This window comes from Hippoglossus stenolepis, chromosome 1 (genome assembly GCF_022539355.2).
Source record: "Hippoglossus stenolepis isolate QCI-W04-F060 chromosome 1, HSTE1.2, whole genome shotgun sequence".
Lineage (NCBI taxonomy): Eukaryota > Metazoa > Chordata > Actinopteri > Pleuronectiformes > Pleuronectidae > Hippoglossus > Hippoglossus stenolepis.
Window position 1 is genome coordinate 30,910,641 of NC_061483.1, and position 22,717 is coordinate 30,933,357.

The 22,717-nt window shown below is 40.3% G+C and overlaps 1 protein-coding gene across 4 annotated transcripts in view; it reads right to left on the reverse strand.

The window, feature by feature from the left end:
- adamtsl3 (ADAMTS-like 3) overlaps positions 1-22,717 on the reverse strand; it is a 200,289-nt gene continuing 177,572 nt past the window's right edge. For 3 of the 4 annotated variants that reach the window (XM_035164638.2, XM_035164632.2, XM_035164646.2), the window contains exons 22-32: positions 21,389-21,629; positions 15,504-15,631; positions 13,760-13,897; positions 10,197-10,379; positions 9,916-10,041; positions 8,793-9,041; positions 5,777-5,960; positions 4,380-4,584; positions 4,190-4,293; positions 3,076-3,290; positions 1-2,190 (exon numbers count right to left, since the gene is read on the reverse strand). In XM_035164638.2, coding sequence (XP_035020529.1) covers positions 2,072-2,190; positions 3,076-3,290; positions 4,190-4,293; positions 4,380-4,584; positions 5,777-5,960; positions 8,793-9,041; positions 9,916-10,041; positions 10,197-10,379; positions 13,760-13,897; positions 15,504-15,631; positions 21,389-21,629 — 1,892 coding nt within the window. In that variant the 3' untranslated portion in view covers positions 1-2,071. The remainder of the gene's footprint in view (positions 2,191-3,075; positions 3,291-4,189; positions 4,294-4,379; positions 4,585-5,776; positions 5,961-8,792; positions 9,042-9,915; positions 10,042-10,196; positions 10,380-13,759; positions 13,898-15,503; positions 15,632-21,388; positions 21,630-22,717) is intronic. The other variant, XM_035164654.2, reaches the window with a different exon arrangement.

Genomic DNA, 22,717 nt, shown 5'->3' on the forward strand with positions numbered 1-22,717 from the left:
TAAAGTGATCAAAAGTGTCTTTAATCCTTTGCATTGTTATCTAAAGCACTGTAATGATTTATGATATTACCTCATGTTACCTCAGTCAAGCTGCAAATCCACAATCAGGATAATGTCACCACATCATGTAACTGTACTGTCACCACCAGCCAGGGAGAAACACTGGAGAACATAAGTTACTGAACAGCATTTCACAATGCAGATATTAAATGCCGGTGATTGAGCTTGTACACATGCAAATTAAACCTGGTGAGTGGTAGCAAACATACCACCCATTCAAAATATATAATGCTTGATCTTCTAAGATCTTAAACAGGAGTTAAAAAACACAACCATGAATAAGTAAGAAAATAAAAGTCTCACACAATCTACATCGCTTGATATACGATATTGCACTTAGAACACAGTATATACAAGACATTTTACAATGCAGCACATCAGTATGATAACCAACACAAAGGTAACATGAACAGACCAATCAGTCAAAATCAATGTTGTGCTGGTGCCTCTCGCTCCAGAGTCCATTTCACCTCAATGAGTCGACTTTTCTTCTCCTGTGATACTGAAATTATTTTACAAACGGCCTGTACTGTCAGCGCTGAGTCATAGTTTGATGAATGTGAAGATATGAATTCATGCTTTCACAACTGAAACTCCAGCACTTCTTCTCGAATTGATGTCTCACAAGAATCACACCAATCACTCAAGTGAATGGTCTTTCAGGACTTATATCCTAAATTCTATTTTACATACATGACTGGACATTGCAGACATTAAACAAGACTTCCACTGCTTCTTTGTGTGAATGTAGGGGTTTCACTAGGCCAGTACTTCCAGGAATTCTGTTTATACTTTTAATCGTCTGACGACTGGTCTGCACTTAACCCAACCATCTCTACTTGGATGTCCAAACTCAACCAGTTTTGCCTCGGATGCTCCATTGTCTCCTGGATTCTCCTCTCTCCTCTCTAATCCCCTGCCACTTTGTGGCATGGGGCTCCATCGCTATACAAATATAAAAACAATTGACCTCCACAAAAAGTGTCAGCACAAACAATTAAAAAACATTGACACTAAAAAAGCAACAGAATCGTTCAGCATCAACATTTCTACTGGGGATGGGTTTGATTTTACAGATACATATGGTTTGACACTGTATTTTAGACTGAAGTCACCAATATCTGCTTTTGAAGAGATGTTTTTGTGTCAGGGTCTGTAATTCCAGAAGAACTACCAACTTTTAACTGGTCCGGAATAAAAAAAGCCTTTTAAATACATTTAATTATCTTAGGGTTAGCAGCTCTTAAACGTAAGGTGGAATCACTGAACCTATCTAATAGTCTGGAAAGTCAGGGATATAGATTAAAGCAGGGTTTTTCAAAGTTTGAGATTGTGGGTCTCACCTCAGACAAAGTGTTCCCAGATCTCTGTAATTTCTTCACTGAGTTAAAGAGAATGACCAAACTATAAAAAAAACATTGACCGATTTGTAATAAACCAGAATTCCCCTTTAACATTTTATATTAATCATTTTATAATTTTTTTTGAACAATTGCACAAATAAATAGTTTGAAAAAAATAAATGAAACTGCAAGTTTTCTAGGCTGTTTTTATGTCCGTGCTGATATGATGACCCTCACATATCAGCAGTGGCTGACACAACTGGTGAGTGGGGCAATATTGGCAAAGCAATACATCAGTTTGAGAGCAAACTGACACAATGAGAACAGTGATACACGTTACACAATAAACATTATATTCCTTTTTGGCCTAGCCATATTTTTAGACTGTCACAGGCAATACAATGTTCTGTTTTTGCAGGAAAGTCCAAAATGTCCATTTGATCCACATAATGAACACTTGTCTCTATAGGAGGTTGGGTCCAGATCAGAAAATGAAGCCCCCTGGTCCTTCCAGGTCTTTTGAGGCTTCGTTCAGTTTCCTTTTAGGACGTGAGTGAACTGAACTAAGGCTTGTCCTGTTTCCATACAGCATGTGCTGTTCTTGAAGCATCCACTCACAGATGATGTCCTTCCAGTCTTTGCTGTGTGGTTACAACCGCTCACTGCCACTAGGTGGAGTCAGCGTCCTGTGAACATGACCCACAGCATCTATGTTTGTACATGTCCAGGTAACACAGCTTTAGTCTCTTCACCACACTGCAGTACTGGGTTGTGTCCTGGCATTCGCCTGCATGGGAATAAAACACTGCATGTACTCACTAAGAACAACAAAAACACGTCAACACAAAGTTCAGCCAGTTTTTCATTCATCATGGTGACAGAAAGTGATATGAAACTGTGTTTTCTTTAGAAGTTACATTTGGGCAGATGTTGACTTTGTTTGATCGATAGTTTACTTCTACTAACCTGACATGAACTACTCCCTGTACCAACCAGTGGTGGAGGGTAATTAAGTAGATTTACCAAAGTACTGTACTTAACTACACTTCACCAGGTAAATGTATTCCTACTAATGAGATATAGTGCTTGTATTCCAGAACATTTCAGTTGCATTTAGGTTGCCTAATCAAATCCAGTCTTGGTTATAGGGGGAATAGAGATTGTTTTGTACACTTCCAATTACCTTAAATGAAATCCTGCATAGAACTACAACTACACAACTGAAATTATATCCCTAACATCCGCTGGTGGCCACTAACACCTGCTAACATCTACTGGTAGTTGGTAACCTAATGTTTTGTCAGTGCATACCATAGCTTAACATATACACATTTTACATTTGTCTTTTTGTGAATTTGCCTGAAAGAAAGTTTTAAATAAATAATAAAGAGCATTTACTTGTATTTAAATTGATTTATTCAAAGAAAATTCCTCAACTGATGTATATTTCTTTAATATAATTTCATTAAAATAGGTCTAATTCCTAAATCTCTGAACCTACAGTACATGTAAAGGAGCATCAACACTGCTGACTGTTTCAACACACACACACACACACACACACACACACACACACACACACACACACACACACACACACACACACACACACACACACACACACACACACACACACACACTCACAGACAAACAAATACATACACACACTTACTCCCACAGGTGGAGGTGTTGCAGTGCTGCCAGGTGGAGGGCCGCTGGAGCCAGGCACAGTGCTGGTCAGCCAACGTCCTGCTACTCCTTTGGTGAACACAGTCCACCCTGCGTGATTGAAAGCCACTCCCACAGACGACAGTGCACGCCCGCCATGCACCAGGATGCCATTGGACATCACATAGGTCTGAGGAACAGTTACGTACTGAAGGAGGCCTGAAAGAGAAACGTTTTTTTTTATCTTTAATGCTCTACATTTAATGCTGTAGCAGTTTTGCACTCCACGATCTCCAGGGGCCTTTTTCAAAAAGCTGGTTAATTGTATTATCTGAAGAACTATGCAGAGTAAAACCTAGAATATCCTTTTTGTTATCCGATAACTCAGTTAAACCAGGAGCCAGTATTGCCAAGATTAGAAGCTTGACTCTCATGTCTCAAATCGGTGTCAGTTTTAGCATGTGACATGCTCTGCAACCACATGTTGTGGATATGTTTACATATCTGGATCATACAAACAAGCTCCATTGACTTCCAGGACAGGTTCACATCTTTCTTCCAAGTTCGTCCTTAACTAATATTCACATGCTCATATTTACAACAAAATAATATGAACAGGAGGAGGGGCGATCGCAGCCTGCCCTGATGGACATATGGGAATGTCTGATGCACTGATTTATGATGGACTTGTGATGGAAACAGATCTATTCAGCCTCGCACTTTCCCCCTGTGCTCAGTCTTTATGCTAAGCTGGGCTAACCACATCCTGACTCCAGTTCTCTTCATTACACACAGACATGAGATTGATATCTATCCTGTCATCTCATGTGGGAAAGAAAACAATTTTACCATAATGTATATTGAACTATATGAAATATTATGGCTATATCTTTATCCAGATGTGTGCTTAAGTTTCTATTAGAGTTCTTAATAGTATATATGATGTATTGATATTACATTTGATGGCTTGTAATTTCTAACTCCGTCCTTTCATTTGAATGCAATTGGAGCTCAGATGGCAAAGCTCCAGTAAAAATATAATTTACCAACCAGCTTCATGAGAAAAACGTCCTGATATATACTGTCATAGTATTTTCATTGTATTTGAGAGTGTGTACCTGTCCCTCAGACCACAGTCTGTGAACGAGGAGCCATTGGCATGTTGGCAGATGACGGACCTCTTCTGAACAGTGGTGGTGGGCCCCAAACACCTCCCTGAACACTGAAATGGAGTAACGTAGAGTTTAGCCTGAACAATGCATTTCATTCTGTAGTGTGTTTCATGCACATTGTCTGATTCATTGGTACCTTTCCCCATGGACTGGTAATCCAGGTGGGGCAGTTATTAGCAGTGCAAGGCTCTGTGTCTGTGGGCCGGGTCATCCTCTCACAGGCAGCTGCTGACAGGGTCCTCACTGCACCTCTGGCATCCTGCTGCTGACAGGTGATCTGCCTCTGTTTCCAGCCACTGCCACATGAGGCCGAGCACTTGGACCACTCTGATACCAGCCATCTGATAGGATGGCAAGGATCAAAGTATTCAGATTGATGTTTCAAAATGAGCAATAGCAGAAACAATTTAATATACTTGTGTACCTGTTAACACAACAGCAACATCATTTCAAATATTCACTCTTTATAGCTCAGTTTTGGTCTCCACTAACTCTACCAGAGCCAATATCTTTTTTCTTATTTAGAGGGGATGGGGGTGTAACCAACACAGGATCGTAATCTCAGGGAGTCTTTACTATCATGACCTAAACTAACTTCTACTGCAGGACTTATACTAAATCATGCCTGGATCAAATCAGTCATGTGACACATGCAGTTGGAAGACAATACAATTCTATTGGCTCTCTCTGAGGTTTCTGCATTTCTCTCCTGTTAAAGGGGTGTAGCCCTTAACCCTCACTCTAGTTGAGGGTTAAGGGCAGTGGATATTGTACCCTGTTAAGCCCTATGAGGCAAGTTGTGATCTGTGAACAAAATAATATTGATTAAATAACTAGGAACTTCTTAGTAATGTGCTGACAAGACAGGAAATCATTTGATTGTGAGATTTGGCCATTTGCTTGAAATAAACTATTCACTATTCACAGTTTGAAGATTTTGAAGCAGCTCAGCCATGTAAACAAAAGCTGGTATTTTAGTGACTGGATTCACAAAACGTTATACAGTCCACATAACATTAAGGCATTGTAATTCATTATTGTTTTTATTATTTTTTGTCGAATATGATAATATAGTATTTGCTGAGATCTGTGAAGACAGAGGTTTTCTCAAAAATGGTAAATGGTCTGTATTTATATAGGACATTTCTAGTCTAGATGACCACTCAAAGCACTTTACAGTACAGTTTTTCCATCCACCAATTCACATTGTGCATTTATGTGCAGCCCTTTCTCTATCATAGATCACTCACACACTGCCGGCTCAGCCGTCAGGGGCAATTTCAGGTTCAGTGTCTTTCCCAAGGACACTTAGGCGTGCAAAATGGAGCCAGGGATCAAATCTATCTCCTGAGTAAAGTGTGTGGGGATCATTTGACTAACCTTCAAGTTTGTATCAGACCTTTGATTGTTTCATTTAATCTTCATCATCTCTTAATAACCCATACTTGCTGTACCGAGGGCTGCCTCTGCATATGGCCTAATCAGATGATCTGCATCCAGAAATCCGGGCCGCCCTTTTATCTACTTGTGTACCTGGGGGGGCAGTCCAGTCTGTTGCAGGGGACCGGGGAGGTGATGGGCTTTGGTATGTGCTGACACATGGTGGGCTGCACGTCCTTTCCATTCAGTGTGACACAGTGAATCCTCCGCAGCCAAGTCCCTCTGTTCCCACAGGAAGCACTGCATGTGGTCCAGTCTCCAAAACGCCAGCCTAAATCTGTGGACCCATATAAAAGAGAATATTTCAGAAAACCTTTAGCAGCTTTAACCATCATCTGAGGATTTTCAAAAGTAAGTGTCTCAACCCAGAGTCTCAATATTTCATTTCTGATTATGAAATACCCAACATAGAGGTAAGAAACTGCCTGAGGCACAGCAGCGACAACCCGCAGAGGCACTGCATAATACATAAAAGAACCTGATGCTGCACTGAATTGGACGGTTGTTGCACAACATACTTATGGAAAGCTCTCTATTCATCCATCTATTCATCCATCCATCCTACTGCCAACTCTCCATCTACCGTCTCCTGTCAGTGTTATGAGCTTGTACTTTAAAACTGCTGCTTCTGTTGTGTGAAGCCCTCAACAAAATATTAATTTGCAAAATTTGTGACAAATTTCATTTCAGTTTGAGGTTCTGAGTAATGAGTGGAGCTTCACCGAACTCTGAATAAACACATGCGCACCTCTTTGTGCAGCAGCGGTGGTGCAGCTTCAGGATTCTGTGGACTGAGTCATGACCAAGGTTTCCCCAGAAAGTCAGCCAGTTATCTACAAAACCCTTATCATTTGTTGGACACCACTTTGGCAGCCAGTGGATAAATGATGACATCAGCTAAACAGCTCATCACAGGTCAGATTTGATAGGGGCCCAGAGAAAACTACAGATTTTAATATGCATGAACCTACTCAACATTAACTTCAGTGACCTCACATATGTTGATAACAATTTTACTAGATTTACACTCATCCTTAGCCAGCAATTTTAAACAGTAGTCTTAGTTTCTGAAATGTGTTGAACTAAATTCACGGTGTTAGCCTCATGTTTCTCTTCCAATTATAAGAATTGGTCCCTCAGTTGGTGCGTCACTGAGTGGAAAGAACCCGTTCAAAACATCTGAAGAAAGTTTCTAACAAAGTGCCTCAGCAGAAGTAAATGTGCAGCAGTTCCACTGTAATGAGGGATATGACAGATGTAATTGGGTTTGAGGCACAGCAGAACAATGTAAACTACCTCAGCCATATGGGGTCCACCACAGTCTCTGTATTGTTTGTACATGTCAACTTTGAGCACAGCTGCCACTCCTTTCTAACAGCTGAAGAGAATCATTCCTCTCAAGTCTCATGTTTTAGACAAGACTAAAGTGTCTAAGGGGCTGTCACACAGTCAAAGGGATAAAAAGTGCAACCAAAGTTCACAGATAAAGTGCCACTGCATGCTGGACCACCTGTCACAGCTTCAGCTGCTGTGCTCCTGACAGCCCTGTCTACCCAAGGTGCACTGGTGTACAGTAGAGGAAGCAGGAGCAGAAGATTTGACTTTGGTGTGGAGTCACCTTGCTCTGAACCAGAACTGAGAGTGGCTGATCAACAGAGCAGTGTGGTGTGTGGAAGACGTGGGAAAAGAAATGAAGAGCGCAGATCAGACAAAGACAAAAGTGTGAAAATACTATATGATGCTGTAGTCCACCAGTGGACGTTTGAGTCATTTTTACTTCATCATAGCGTAGACAGCAAAAACAGCTTATTTGAATGTATTCTTATACTGTTCTGTACAAAGTTAAAATGTTTCCATATTTTCAAATAAACCAGAGTCTCATATTAAAGAAAAATAATTTCCTAATGTTTAGAAACTAATTAAAAATGTTTGTTATACTGGACCGAATACAAATACAACCTCAAACAGTAGCTTTTTGGCCCAGCCCCCTCTGCTGCTCATAAAATATTGTCATGACAAACTGAATGGACATCAACATGGATACCTGTGATGCATCAAACGAACAGGATCAATAAGATCCTACCTAAATGTCAGGGGAAATTATTTTTAACTTTGTTCTATTCTGGGTTGTACAATCGGTATTGTGTTGAAGTTATACAGGAAAACTAGATAACTGAAGGCTTCTATGAATGACTGTTGCTCATTAGTCAAAGGCTTATCTTGTTCATCTTTTCAGCCACAGAGGGAAATGTGCAGATTTGCTCGTCTTCCTTCAAACAACTTCGCTTCAACATGAATGTAAAGGCATTCACATGAGATTCAAGTGAATGGAGCACTTACTGCTGAAGAGGAGATCGTTTCATACTGTCCTCTTAAATGATGTAAACAGACGATGATTCAGTTTGTACTTGTCGTTACTGGCACAAGCAGGCAAACCATTCAAATACTGTGTGAAGAATATGAATGTGCATGTGAATGAGTCAGTTCAGTCGACTTTAGCCCAGCAAACTATAACAGACGGGACATTTTTACAATCCTTGGCAGGCAGAAGTCGGCATGAACACTGAAGATGTCTCTATCACTGTGTGTGTTCACACAACAAACATACAGTTCTCAGTATCTCACTCACTATCTCTTCTCTATGAGACCATGATTATGTCCTTATTGTACACATCACTGCTTCCTGTATACACCCAGCTCATTACTACTGTAGGAGACATTTGCATTGGTTGGTTTCTTTTTTTGCACTTAACCCTCAACAATAAGATATTGAGGGGCTAAATTTGCAATCAAGACAAAATGTCATCTCATGGTTGGTTAATTATTTAGTATTATGAGCGGTGGTCTTTCCTTGACTTTGGCAACAGAATGTGTAATACAAATATGCTCATGATGCTTTTTTTGAACCACACCAGCACCACACTAAAAACAGTCACAGTCTATAAGCTCATATTGTATGCTACACTAACTCATGTTATGTGCTTACACTACATCATTGTGACTATTATAAACTATCATTCGTGATATTAAATCCAAGTATTTAATTGGATAGCAACAGTTTACCTGTGCACAGACTCCACATATGCATACACGACTACCTGAGGCTCACCTTCAGAGTGAATGTATATCCAGGCATACAGCATTTGTTTGGTACTGTTGATGAAGGTTTGGCATTGGTACCGGCCTGAGAACTTCACATGGAGTGTGTTGACCTCAAGGACACGGCCCCCCACCAACATCCTGTACTGCAGGCCGAGACCAGGACCCTGGGACTGGGCTGGACGTGGAACCTCCTTCAGGGTCTGGTTGTTGTAGTCCCAGCGCACTGGCAGTTTGTTGTCAGGAAGTACTGGACAACCTTTTTCAAACACACAAGCAGGCTGAATTTCAATGGACTGATGAGAATGATGAAGGTGGACTTCACATATTTTACACATCAAAGTCTGTTTCCAGGTGCTGGGGGGGACCTACAGCGAAAATAAAGTGAAAACAGTTGGATATAGCCTTTTGAGAGCTGTGAGAAATCTTATATATGCTGACCTCAAGAGGACACATTGAATTTTAGATTATTTAGATTTTAAATAAAAAGATCAATGAGGCAGGGTGGCTGTGGATCAGGAGATAGAGAGGGTCATCCACTAACCAGAAGGTTGGTGGTTTGATCCCTAGTCTACATTTTGAGTGGACCTCAGACAGCACACTGTACCCAAAGTTGCCAACAGTGAATGAATGGGGTGTGAAAGGAAAAGTGCTGTGTATAGAAGCACTTTATGATTGTGTGCATGAATGCAGAAATGGGACTTCTACTGTGAAGGGCTTTAAGTGGTTGATGAGACACTAAATAAATACAGTCCATTTACTATTGGGGTTAAGATAAATGGGATTTGTTGATTAATACTTTTTGGTGATCAAAATTTCAACAAAGTTGTAATTTAAACAGAAAATAGCATCCTCAGCTGAGCTGAACAGATGTGAGGTAGTAAACATGTGTCTTACAACAGCTATATAATGTGACTGCACTTAAAACGGGATCACACACATAATGGAAGGAAACAAGTTACCAGAGGTTAATTATATAATAAATTAGATATGTATGTAAGCATTGATTTATTTATGGATGGTAAGACACCTTTTCTGTCTCGAAGGTGAAGGTGAATGTTATTCAGCTGCTCTGCTTTTGTGTGAGCATGTGGCAGTATAGGTTGTGTATGCATGTGTGTTTGTGCTTGTACCTATACGTAGAATGTCTCCAGGTTTGATAAAAACACTCGTTCCGCGGCGTGACGCCATGTGGACCCTTCTCCTGTTCAGCTCTCGTAAGACAGGAACAACCCTGCGCTCTCCAGCAGAATATGGAGCTGTGCACACGTACACATTCACATGAAAAAGTGCACACAACCAACATGTTACTTCAGATTTTATTATCTGAGCATGTGTGTTTATGTGGCATGTTGTTGTATGAAGTTATATATGATGAGAATATACTGTAAGCACAGTTTGTGTGTGAACCCACCATAGACCTGCAGCACAGTAGAGGCAATGGACTTTCCTATGATGTTATGGGCTGTGCAGGAGTAGGTGCCTTGGTCGTGCAAAGATACGTTTCTGATCCACAGTGAGCCAGAGGGAAGGGAGACAGCACTGGAGTCCAACAATCCACGCTTCCCGTGCCATTTCACTGTGGGTGGAGGAACACCTGACAGACAGAGGGACCAATAAGAAAGGTCTGGGGAACACCTTAGATTACAGAGTGTAATTTAGAGTGTAATCATTTATGGGGTATCAATAACACAAGGACACAAGTATGTGAGTAGGTCGGAGAAGACAAGTGTTTAGGGAGTTATTTGTATGCTTGCCATCAAAGTAGACGAGAGTTCAGCGCTTATAGTCTTGACCCCACCTCTTTCATGACACACACATGGGTGCTCAGATGGATGCAAATGAATTTGCTCTCTGAACAACATGGGAGCTGGATGGGAAAATGACAACTGCCTCAGTCTGAAACCAGTAAAGATGCTGGCACCCTAATTTGTGCTGAATGTAAGATAGGCTCTTCAATGACTAAAATTATGACATATTAACCTCACCATCCAATGAAATAAACGTTACTCCCTTCCTGGATGGTCCACAATTTCACAAACCACTATAATCTTTGGTTACCTTATTGAACACACAAAGATTATTATGAAACATTCACAGTGCTGGTGGATAAATCAGCAAACTATTGGATTCAATGGCTGCTCAAAGTTTCTTTGGTAAACACAACGTCAAACAAGCTCTTCCAGTATCTGTGGATCAGGCCTGCATGACAGCTTTATAGTGTATATGTGTAAAGCCCTCTGAGTTCTTTACATAGTATCTGTATTGGGTTCACATTTGAGCTTCGATCGGACGAATCATCGATTGAAGTCAGTCTGCGTTAAATTCACTTAGATTAGGGTCATTAATTAAAATAAATTGTTCATGAGTGTAACTAGCATGGATATCTGATCATATTTAAGACAAATTTATACATAAATAGAGATAATTCCAAATGGTTCCTGCCACTGTGTGTATAAACATTTACACCATAATTTGCAGGCAATAATCCACGATGTTACTGTGATGGGACAAACCAGGTTTCGCTGTCTCTTGAAATGTCAGCAGCTCCTAAAACTCTTAAACACAGAACATGTATAATTTCAAATCCTTAAAATATATACAGTACTGGATGACAATATATAAATATATAAATAATATATAAATTAAGATTTTTTTTTAATTGAATTATGACTAATGCAATACTCAATAACAGGACTAAATGCATGGTTGGCACAAGGGAGCTGTGTAAGGGCACGGCAGAGAAAGTGCTCTGAATGAACCTCTCTGCAGCAGAGTCAGCATGACAACAAACAGCCGAAGTAAGTAAATGTCAGTGGGTGCACAGTAAGTCTGACCTGAAGCTGCTATTGCTTAATGGGATAAATCTGAGCGGTAGAAGAAAACTTTGGCTGAACTTCATACACCTACATGTCACATCCAGTTCACTGCCATAGTGATTTCTTTTTAAGATTCTGTGAGCTGTTCTGGACTGATCATATAGGTCGTATTACTTATGTCTTACGCCACAGCTTTCCACAGGTGAACAAAGGTTTCTTTTAAGCATCGAAGTTGGCGGTTCAATCCCCATCTCCCCCATTCCGCTTGCCAAAGTGACTTCAGGCAAGGTAGGCTACTGAACCCCAAATTGCTCCTGACTGCTGTGTCTGCAGTGTGTGGGTGATGTGGGTGTCTGCAGGTGCTCACATAGATGAACTGTACGAGCGGGTGAATGGAAAAGAACTGTACTGTAAAGAGCTCCATACATCCTTTCCCCTTCTCTCTGTTAAGGTTGTGCTTTTTAATGTTGTCACTCTCACACCTTCTCACTCCTACCAGTGGAGCATTTACAGCAAAGAACCTTTTACACATTTTTTATTAGCTATATAAAAAATAACAGAAAATAAATAACGTTATGGAACAATCAAAAAACTGTACTTTCAAACTGCATTCATTCAAATGGTTAATTCTGTGCTTGGACATGTATGGACATTGGGTTGAAGTATCAGCTGGTGTGTAAGCACTAAAAGAGGCTCCAAGGTGGAGGTCAAATGTTAGTTGTCATGTAAGCACTGGCAGAATCTTGACTAGCTGAAGTGTATAACCTGGTTGATTGTTAAAGATTGCAAGTCACATTGGACATTATTTTTTTCATTAACCTACATTCTCTGCATTAAACAGCATTGGAGCTGAGGCTGTTGGCCGCACCGATACAACATCCTTGTCGGACACGATTGCCTTGGAAATTTCTTTCTTCTTAAGCCAAATGAACAGTCTGTCTATGAAGCCAGCTGCTCATCAGGACTTGGCCACAGCTCTGAGGTGTGTCAGTCAACATCCCCCTGGGTGAAGTAATCTACTAGTGATGATGATGATGATGATGATGATGATGATGATGATGATGCTGTGTATGTGTGTGTGTGTGAGCTTTGTGTCTGTTCAAATGTGTGTGTTTCTTGGCCCTGGACGGTCAGACACTGCACTGCAGCACTGTGTTGTGGTCTTTTGCCCTGCTCTTATTTCCTGCATTTCACAGTCTGTTGTTCTCTATTACAACAATAACTCTTTCCATTTAGATCAAATGCTATTTTCAATCTGGTGTGTCTCAGCCCTACAGCTTGCTGACACACACACACACACACACACACACACACACACACACACACACACACACACACACACACACACACACACACACACACACACACACACACACACACACACAGGGTGTCATCTGTTGCCTTAGATTTTGGGAGGCCACACACACATTTTTGCCAGTTCTCACAAAACAATGACCAGTGGGTGTATTCACTTTTGACTGTAAGAGCTGGTTGCCCTTGACTGGAAATTGTGTTGACGAAATAGGTTTATTTTTCAGCTTGCAGGTTTGTGTAACTATACACATTAGTATTTCTCCCACTGGCCTGACCGGGACTGTCCCACTGAGCCCATTCACTTTACAATGGGATGATGTCACACATAAAAATTGCTTATAGGCTCTGAGCAAGTTTTGCGAATACAAAACCTTCCTTGTTGATTCCTTATTTATAAATCATAATAATTGACCCTTCTCCAGGTGTCCTGTCAAATTTCTTTTGGTGATGCCATATTTTAATTTGTAGTACTGGGAGTGGCCACTGGAACAAAATGGTAAAAAGACTGAGTTGCTGCACTGTATCCAACTCTTAATACATCCAGAGTAAAAACACCCTGAGTTATCCACAGAGGCCAACGTGTTCTTTCGTTGTAGGAACTGTTGGGTTTCTCTATCATTTTTAAGGTTTCAACCTTACTATGTAAAATGCCTTGATATACTTTTAACTACACACTGGGCACCACTAGCATACAGTGACTAGGTAAACTGGCCCATCAATATTAACATTATTTATGGATGTGCAATAGATTGGGACTTGTTAACACTCCTTCTAAAATGGAAGTCACCATGTCCAGGTGTTGTGTGACTGATGTGTGTTTCCTGCCTGCAGTGCTCTGACCTACCAGTCACTGGGCAGTCCAGTGTAAGGTTGGTGCCTGGCCGAACACTGACTCGTTCCCCAATCACAGCCCTCAAGCTGTGTCCCAACACCAGCTCATGGTCTGAAACATTCCTCCATGACACTGCGATGGCCGGTGGCTCTGAAGGTCCCCAAGCAGAGAGAGAGCAGCAATCAGTGGAGCAGCAATGAAGGTGAAAATGTCATTTCCTTTTCAGTGCTATTGACATTCCTTTAAAGTCTTGTATTTTAAAGTCATCATCTAACTATAGGAGCCTCTAAAGTTACTGACCACATCAACAAATATAATGTAGTTTAATATTTATATACAGGGATATTTTCTTAATAACTGTGGGTTAGCAGGAATATCAGTAGTATAGTCAGTCAGTCAGTCCGCCAAATTGAAGTATTGGAACTATCTGGAACACTAACATGATGGACTGACATACAATGAGTTTGTGGTTACCAGAGGTCAAATCGAAATGACTTTGTTCTTCTAACTTTTCATCTAGCATCATTATCAGGTCAAATTGATGGTTTCTGACTAAATCACTGCAATTCTAACAACATCCCATCCTGTTTAAGTTCAATGCTTATCATCATGTTTCATTATGATTAACAATAGAGTAAGATGATGAACATGGGAAACATTATACCTGGTACTAATCATTTATATTTATCAATTGACTGACTTATTATTATGTTATTTTCAGGCAAAGCAAGTTTATTTGTGAAGCACATTGTAACAAAAACACAGCTCAAAGTGCTGGACATAAATATATAAAAGGTACTAAGTGAAAATGTGAAAGTACCATGAAACAATAGAAAATAAAAAAAGTTGAATGTTCAATGAAAAAAGAAAAGAAATACACGATTTTACAGTAGAGTGCAGTGTAAGAGAAAGTCCACTTTTGATTTCATAAAAAGGCTGTGGAGAACAAACAGTCTTCAGCCTTATTTTAAAAGGACCAAGAGTAGCAGTAGATTTGATCCAGTTACATGGATCATGAAAAAAATATATTTTTTTGTTAAATTCTGGAAACAGGAGGCAGATCTGTCACAGACTACGGGAGGTAGGCTGACTTACACCAATGTCCTCTTGTAGTAGGTGTTTGTTTGTGTGGAGGAGTTATCCTGTTTTGAGAAAGAGCTAACATGCATCTTTTGTTGTGTAACTGTACATAAATGATCAAACTCGTTCCTCCTGCGCAGATTCATTAAATTATCGATCTATCTTGGTATTGACACTGTGAGCGATGCGAGCATGTTAGCATTCTGACATGCACATCGAGTTCCAAGCACTGTTGTGCAGCGCAGCCTCATTGACTTTTATAGGGAACACACACTAGGTGCAATATGTCAGTGTCAAGAGCAGGAAAATTATCAATCAGTTTAATCCACACTGATTCTGACATTGCTCAGAAACAGCTGTTCTGCCAACAGCTCAGGACATAATGTTTTCATCAGGCTGAGTAACACCAGAAATTATAAAAAATTGACATAACTTCAAATCTCAAAGCATAGAAAAAAGGGTGCTGCTTGCCGTGAAGACCAACCTGTAATCCGCTCCTTGTGGATTGATAAATTTGTTAAAATGTTAATACTGCTACTTATTGCATGAAAACAGAAACAGAGAATCGTATGTATGTAATGTATTTAATTTTAAGTTTACTTAAAATGTTGAGGGAGTATTAAAATGTTGTCATAACGACAACTGAAACTTGAGTCCAGTAGAAGAAAGCACACACCTGCCACAAGTAGCTGAGATGTCTCTGAGTCTGAGCCATGCATGTTGGCAGCTGTGCACGTGTACTGGCCTCTGTCAGACACTCTGGGCTGAAGGATGTGAAGTCCTCCGGAGCTGTCCCACGAGACCCTGCAGACAGACAGGGAAAACATATTTGGTCTAACCAGCTGTTCTCAACAGATTAGAAGCTAAAAAGCTGCTCCCACTACTTTCTGAAAGAGACAGCTTAAACAGAGGGGGTGGCTGAGTGAAGGGATTCATATTTGGTTAGATACAGAAGGAAAAAAAGAAAATAACAGACATAAATAAACAGATGATTTTTGGCTCTTCACATTCTGCATCAACTGCAGAATTCTGTATGAACAGTGGAGCACTACGACTGCAGCCACACCAGATGACGTCTTTTACCTTTAATTCTTCTTCATTTAGAAGAGAGCACTCAATAACAATGAATTGGGAAGGCAGAACTTTCACATATCCTTCACGTATCACTTTTGTCAGAGAAGGTGCTGTATTAAACAAGTGTTAATGGTGGTTTGTCCATAATTTCTATCTATTATAACTACATGGTACTCATCTTAGTAATTGCTGATACACAGTGACATCACTGCAACAGCCAGGACAGTTGAACCAGAAAGATCATTTAACAGTTAGTCTAAAACACTTGTATTTGGAGGTAATAATTCCTCACAGTCCGAGCACCAGTAGAATAACTAAGGGAGGCTTTGGCTCACAAGGCACAGCCAGTCCTCCTTTAACTAACATGCTCCCCCCCCATCAGGTGAATGTATGTGCAGGGGTGAATGAGAGGTTTTGGACGAAATCATGACAGGTTATGCTTTACATTATTTACTTTTGTTATGATGATTTTGATCGTGAAAAGAGAATTGGATACCATGTTCCAGGAAGGCATCTGACTCATCGGTACTACTTTTGCTGACTGTGTCCATATGTAGGGCATTAGGGACGTGTATGTCATGTGCACTAGGAAATTGTGTTCAATATGCCAAAATCCCCTGACAAATCTGGTGGCTTGATATGAATGATGTGTGGGAGAGGAACTCTCCACCAGGCAAGATGGCCACAGACCCTTCACCACCCATTTTTTGTAATTCAAAATAAATAATATATGTGGATACAGGCTTTTCTGTGAGTCAAACAGTAGAAGATGTACATTGATTTTTACATCATTATTCACTCCTCCTTATATTTGACGTAGATGTAACACTCCCCTCACTAATAATAAAGTCATATTAATAATAACTTAATAATATTTGTATAGTACTTTTCAATACAAGCAACAAAGTGCTTAACAACAAACAATCTAAAACTCACAAACAATTAGAATAAAATAATAATAATAATAAAAACAAGTTCAGGATACAAGTTCTAAATATAGGGAGAAGCAGAGAACTCCTCTTTGACCTGACTTTAAATTTGATACACTACTGTTCTACATGAGTAGTTGTTCTTTCATAATTTATAGTATCTTGACATAATTTACAGGAGTTGGGTATTGAATGCATCTTGATACACTTGGCTTCACTCGGGGGAAATATCTCAAATACATGAGGGTATCTGGGTGTTTATACGAAATATATATTTAGAATTATACCACTGTGGTTGTACGCCTCCACCAGCCAGTAGTTTCCATCTAAATAAAAAAACATTCCAGATTCATATATACATTCATACCGTTTATCTTTGAGTCAGCAAGACAACTGATCAAAAGATGAGGAAATTCCCTCAAGGTGCTCTTGATATCACATTCAAGAGGCCAAACACATGATCTGTGGAGTCACGGTGACATTTACCTTTGACCACCAAATTGTAATCAGGTCATCCTTGAGTCCAAGTGAACGTTTGTGCCAGATGCAATGACATTTCCATTGGTCATTCCCAGCATCAATGTCATGTGACCTTGACCTTTTGACCTTCGACCACCAAAATCGAATAAGTTCATCTTTGAGTCAAATTAAATGTTTGTACAATATTTGAAGACATTGAGACATTTGACGGAATCTCTAGCTGATCTTAACATATCATATTCAAGAAAAACATAAAACATAATTTGTGAGGCCAACATGACCTTGACCTTTGACCCCAACATTCAAATCAGATCATCCCTGAGTCCAAGGGAATGGTTCTGCCAAATTTGATGAAACTGCCTCAAGGCGTTTTCAGGATATTGTGTTCACGTGAATGGGACGGACGGACATACCGACAGACGGACAACCCGGAAACCTAATGCCTGCAGCCACTGGCTGTCCCCACATAGGAAGGAACCTTTTTTTTGCTGTTTTCCCTCAATTATAATACAGAGCTAAACATTTTGTCCTCAAATGACATGAACAAACCCCAGTAAATCAGAATAAAGTTATTTTAAAAGGTCAAACTTAGCACATGTTGTGGAGAGCCATCATACTTAGTTCACTCCATGTAGCAAAGGACACATGCAGAATATTGTGTTTATTTTGTTCATGTCCTGTAAATGTCAATCCAGTGTCTGTCTCACTTTGGCTTCGAGTTAGTGTCTTTCTTCCTCTTTGACAGGGGTGGGGAGACAATTGAAGAATACAAAAAGCACCAAGCACCTAAGAGATACAATCAAAATCTCATGACAGCAATTTATGTTTTCTGGGCTAATAGAAAATAAAATAAAATAGTCCTTCAGGGCAGTCTTTCCAGCTATATGTCTGTGAGGTTTGTTAGAGGTAATGAAACAAATATTCTGACAGAGCCAATGTCACGCAGGCTTGGCTGAAAGCTCATTTAACATGAGAATTAGTGAAAGAGACTTGTTGCTGCTGTGGAACTTCTTTCAAAGTGTCAACTTGTCTTAAAAAAAACATCTTGAAATAGATTACTGATTACGTACAAATTATTATTTGAGGGATCACTGATCAGTTTGATATGAGGAATTGCTGTCTGTAAGCTATGCATTGCTCTTCTAAAGTTGAGGATTAGTTCGAGCCAGATGTTTACGGCAAATCAACCCTGAGTAACATCAGCCAAGCACTACCATTTGACATCAGATGGCTTACCAAAGAGAAGCTGTTTGAGCTATCACATTAGAGAGGTTAGTGTTATATATGTGATCAATAATCAAATAATGCCCTTGAAGAATGTTGTAAAAATTGTAATGCCTCTTGAGTGTCCAACTCTCTAACATTATCTTGTGGTTAGAACAAAAGGGAAATTTGTTGTCTGTCTCCATCAAAAATCTGATTAATCAATTTAGTATATTGGATCCACTGCAGATACGTCCACAAAATGTTGAGATCAGCTGAGCAGCAAAGCAGGAGAGGAAATGAATGAGGCTTCACATGTCATGAGTTTGTCTCTGAAGCGAATGTACAGAGATGAAACTATAAGTGTGTCTTTATTGTCTGGGGTGCTTTATAATGCCTCTGTTTTTTCAACAGGTGTTATGCTGCCAGGACATTTTTCTAGAAAAGGTGCATTTAGTTAAATAAAAACAGAAAACCGGGGAGTTTTATACAAACACAGGAAAACTGGTTGTGCTCTGGGTTTCCAGGAATGTGATCGAGCAGCCATATGTAGCATGACTGAGTATGAGCTTAATACTATTAAAAAGGTTAGATACTCAATGCCCCATATTGCCTACAAAAAGGTGAGGCCAGCAATGTTTCTGACAAGGGTAATGGACAAGCAATTTTCTTTTTCTTTCTAAAAACTGTAATACAAACAAAGTCTAAAATCTAAACTTGCACTTTCCTTGAGGCAAAAAAAACTAATTTTAAAACATTTAAAATAAAATGACACTGGGTTTATCAGATTTACAAACCAAGAACATCAAGAATCTATTTTTTTTCCTTTCTGAATTATAAGATGGCAAAACGTTTTTAGTTAGTTGAGCACTTACTTACTTACTTCTGGAGCTTTTACCCCAATCTCACAGCCTTCCTGGCATCATAGTCAGAATATAATGTATACTGTGTATGATGTACAGAAAAGCACTCTCTCTAATGCAGTCAGTCATGATGTGATTGACAGGCCCCTCGAGCTAAGTTGTGAAGGCCTCCATATGCAGCTGCTCCCACACATAAAAGACAGGAGCAGTGAGTGGCAGCTCTCAAACTCAAGGACTTTAAGTTGAGAGGACATTACAGATCACTTTCCCCAAAGTATGGTCTGCTTCTTTCTCAAATCATTTTTTTTTTTTCACGATACTCATCGATATTCAACTCGGGCTGTGTAATATAATGATATACATCATGTGACCATAGAAAAGTCTATTGTTCAATATTATTGTGTTACAAATCACAGTCTTAATGGCTTTTCTTCCAGGTACAAGCATGAGGACAACACAACAAACACAGAGGAAAGGTTTGGCTAAGTCTGAGATAGACCAGAGAACTCTACTTATAACTGTAACTAAACTATAACCTCTTTTCCCACCTCAACAAGGATTGTGTCAAACAATACAGAGTCTACAGATGACAGTCCCAAAAGTACAGTCGAGAGCAAAGAACAGACCCCAGACTCAGATGATGTGAGAGGCTTTTGCCTATGATGCAACATAGGACAAAGAATCACAATGATGGAAGGAGATAAGAGCTGCAACTGTGACTTACATCTACAAAGTATCAACCCAATTTATTCGCCTGGGAAAAGGTTTGAGTAACAATACACATCATTATGTGAATATGCTATGACCTCTATTGGGACGTGACAATGTGGTCATATTGCACAGCCTTGATCACACTCCCAATAGCAAAGAGTTTTCACCATGTATTGCAATGTGACCGTAGGCTGCTAACAATGTGTATCCCATCTTAAAAATATGATTATAAAATTGTCAATAAAAAGATAAATTAAAGGAACTGAAACTGAAAAATAAGGGTACACAGATCTGATTTGTTTATGGATTCCTCTGGATTCAAATATTAACAAGTTGTATTATCAAATACTATATATCTAAGTAGAATGACAGTAAGACCTCCGCCCACCAGTCCCCTTGTGAAACCACATTAACATTCCTGAGATCTGGATTTTTATTTGCACCAAATTGCTGGATTTTTTTTCATTCACTGACAAATCATTGAAAAAACGCCCTATCTTACAATGTTATAGAAAGTACAAACAATATTACTGGATCCCCCCGATGTGGGGACCAACATTTAGTGGGTCCTTACTCTCACTTCATGCAGAATTTCTCCACATGCCTCAAAGAAAAGGAACCAGCAAGGCTGAAAAAACACTGAAGTGTGAGACTGTTTATTACAGTTACACATAATGTTTGCAAAAAATAAATATTTATTTAAATTCAAATTAGTTCACATCTGATTTGAAAGCTTTTCTTGCACAACTATGTAAAGTAGCTCTGGTCAGGCCTAAAAAATGCTGCATTCACCACGGACTAAATAAGCGGCTTTCATACCTGCTCAGTTCACTTGGTGTGGAGCCCAGAAAAAAAGAGAGTTGCCGTTTAGTTTTGGTTTAATTCATGTTACAGCAAGAGAACATTAAGTCAGTGACAGTCATCTTGTTCGTATGAATCACCAAATCTACATGAAACCACATGTAAAGTTTACTGATGTTGAAAATGGAGCTCAAGTAAGGATGATGGGGGTAAAAAACATGGTGTAATTTATCCTTATTGACAATCAAGAGTAACATTTTCAATTTCTCACGTGTGAGTGATGCAGTGGTTGTTTCATCGTAGGTATTTCACACAAATCCACCATGGGTAACTCATTTAATTAAACCATGTTCTGTTTTGATTTGACTATTTCAACAAAACACACTTAAAGCATTTTGGTGTCAGCTGTATTATCTGGTCTATGTTATCAAGCTCAAGAAAGTTTCCAGTATTTAGTGAAAAATGTCTTTCATTGGTCAGAACAAACACCAGTATGTTACCTGTCAGTGAACTGCAGCAGAGCTCCATCTTTGGTCCAGTTGATTTTGGGAGGCGGGCTGCCCTCTACAGGACAAAGGATGGTCAGCGATCGGGTGGCATTGGTGAGGAGGGCGCTGTGTCCAATGGTGACGGTGATGTTCTTCTGAAAAGCCAGTGGAAGGTTCTGTTGCTGCCTGATGATCCGTGGTGTGTTCACAGGTATGTCGAGTGAAGAGCGCTCTGACCAGTTGGGCAGACTGTCTATGGGAAAAAGTCATATCCAAACACAAGATTTCAAATACTGAAACCAAGACCAGATTATTGGTCTGTCATTGCCAAGGAGAGGACTTGTCTTTTATTACAAGTTATCCATGTATCCGTAAATAGATTCAAAAGCTCTGACTTGTAAACTAACCCCAACCCCTGCACAGAATGATTTGTCCCTTTGCAGGTGGGACAGTGGCGTTAAAGGGGACATAGCATGCAAATTCCACTTTGTTAGTGCTTCTACAGGTTAATGTGGGTATCTGGCATGTCTACCAACCCAAAAACTCTGGAGAAAAACACTCGAGCGTTTTGTTATAGTTCCTCTAAGTCAGAAACGTCATGCTTGAGCGACTCGATTGCGCTTCCTGGGTATTGTGTCGTAACAAGACTGGAAGTCTCCCTACATGGTCTTGCCCCCTGTCCCCCCGTCCCCCATGGGGCCTGACCCAGCGCGGAAATGCTGGGTCCGTGTGAACAGCCAGGCGGCTCTTGTGGCCAGGCAGCTGCGCTGCCTGCGGTCTTCCACACTGCCAGCAGTGTGGAAGACTTCCGCAGTGTTCAGCTCTACTGTATGCGGGTTACAGTGAATACGCGGGTACAATAGTTCGCCGAGTTACAGTAGTTTCGCCAGATTTACAGTAGTTACGCGGGTTGAGTAGTTAGCGGGTGCAGTAGTTACGCCGGGTTACGATAGTTCCATGGGTTACAGTAGTTGCGCGGGTTGTAGTTCCTTGGTTGCAGTAGTTCGCGGGTTACAGTAGTTCCGCCGGGTTGATGGTTCTGCCGGGTTACAGTAGTTGCGCGGGTACAGTAGTCGCGAGTACACGGACGGAAGCGCCGCTGCGAGCAGCGCAGCGCCGTTCTCAGCGCAGCCGCCTGGCTGTTCACACGGGACGAGCATTTCTCCGCTGGTCAGCCCCATAGACTGTATATATAAGGTCAGCCCGCGATTCTGCTTTCTCCGCTTGTTGTTGTACCCGTTGAATGTTGGGGTTCGGGGGTAAATGATGGTCTTCATAGCCCCCCACCTCTCTTTCTCTCTCTGTCTGTCTGCTTGTGTGCTTGTAGTGGATGGGCAGGGG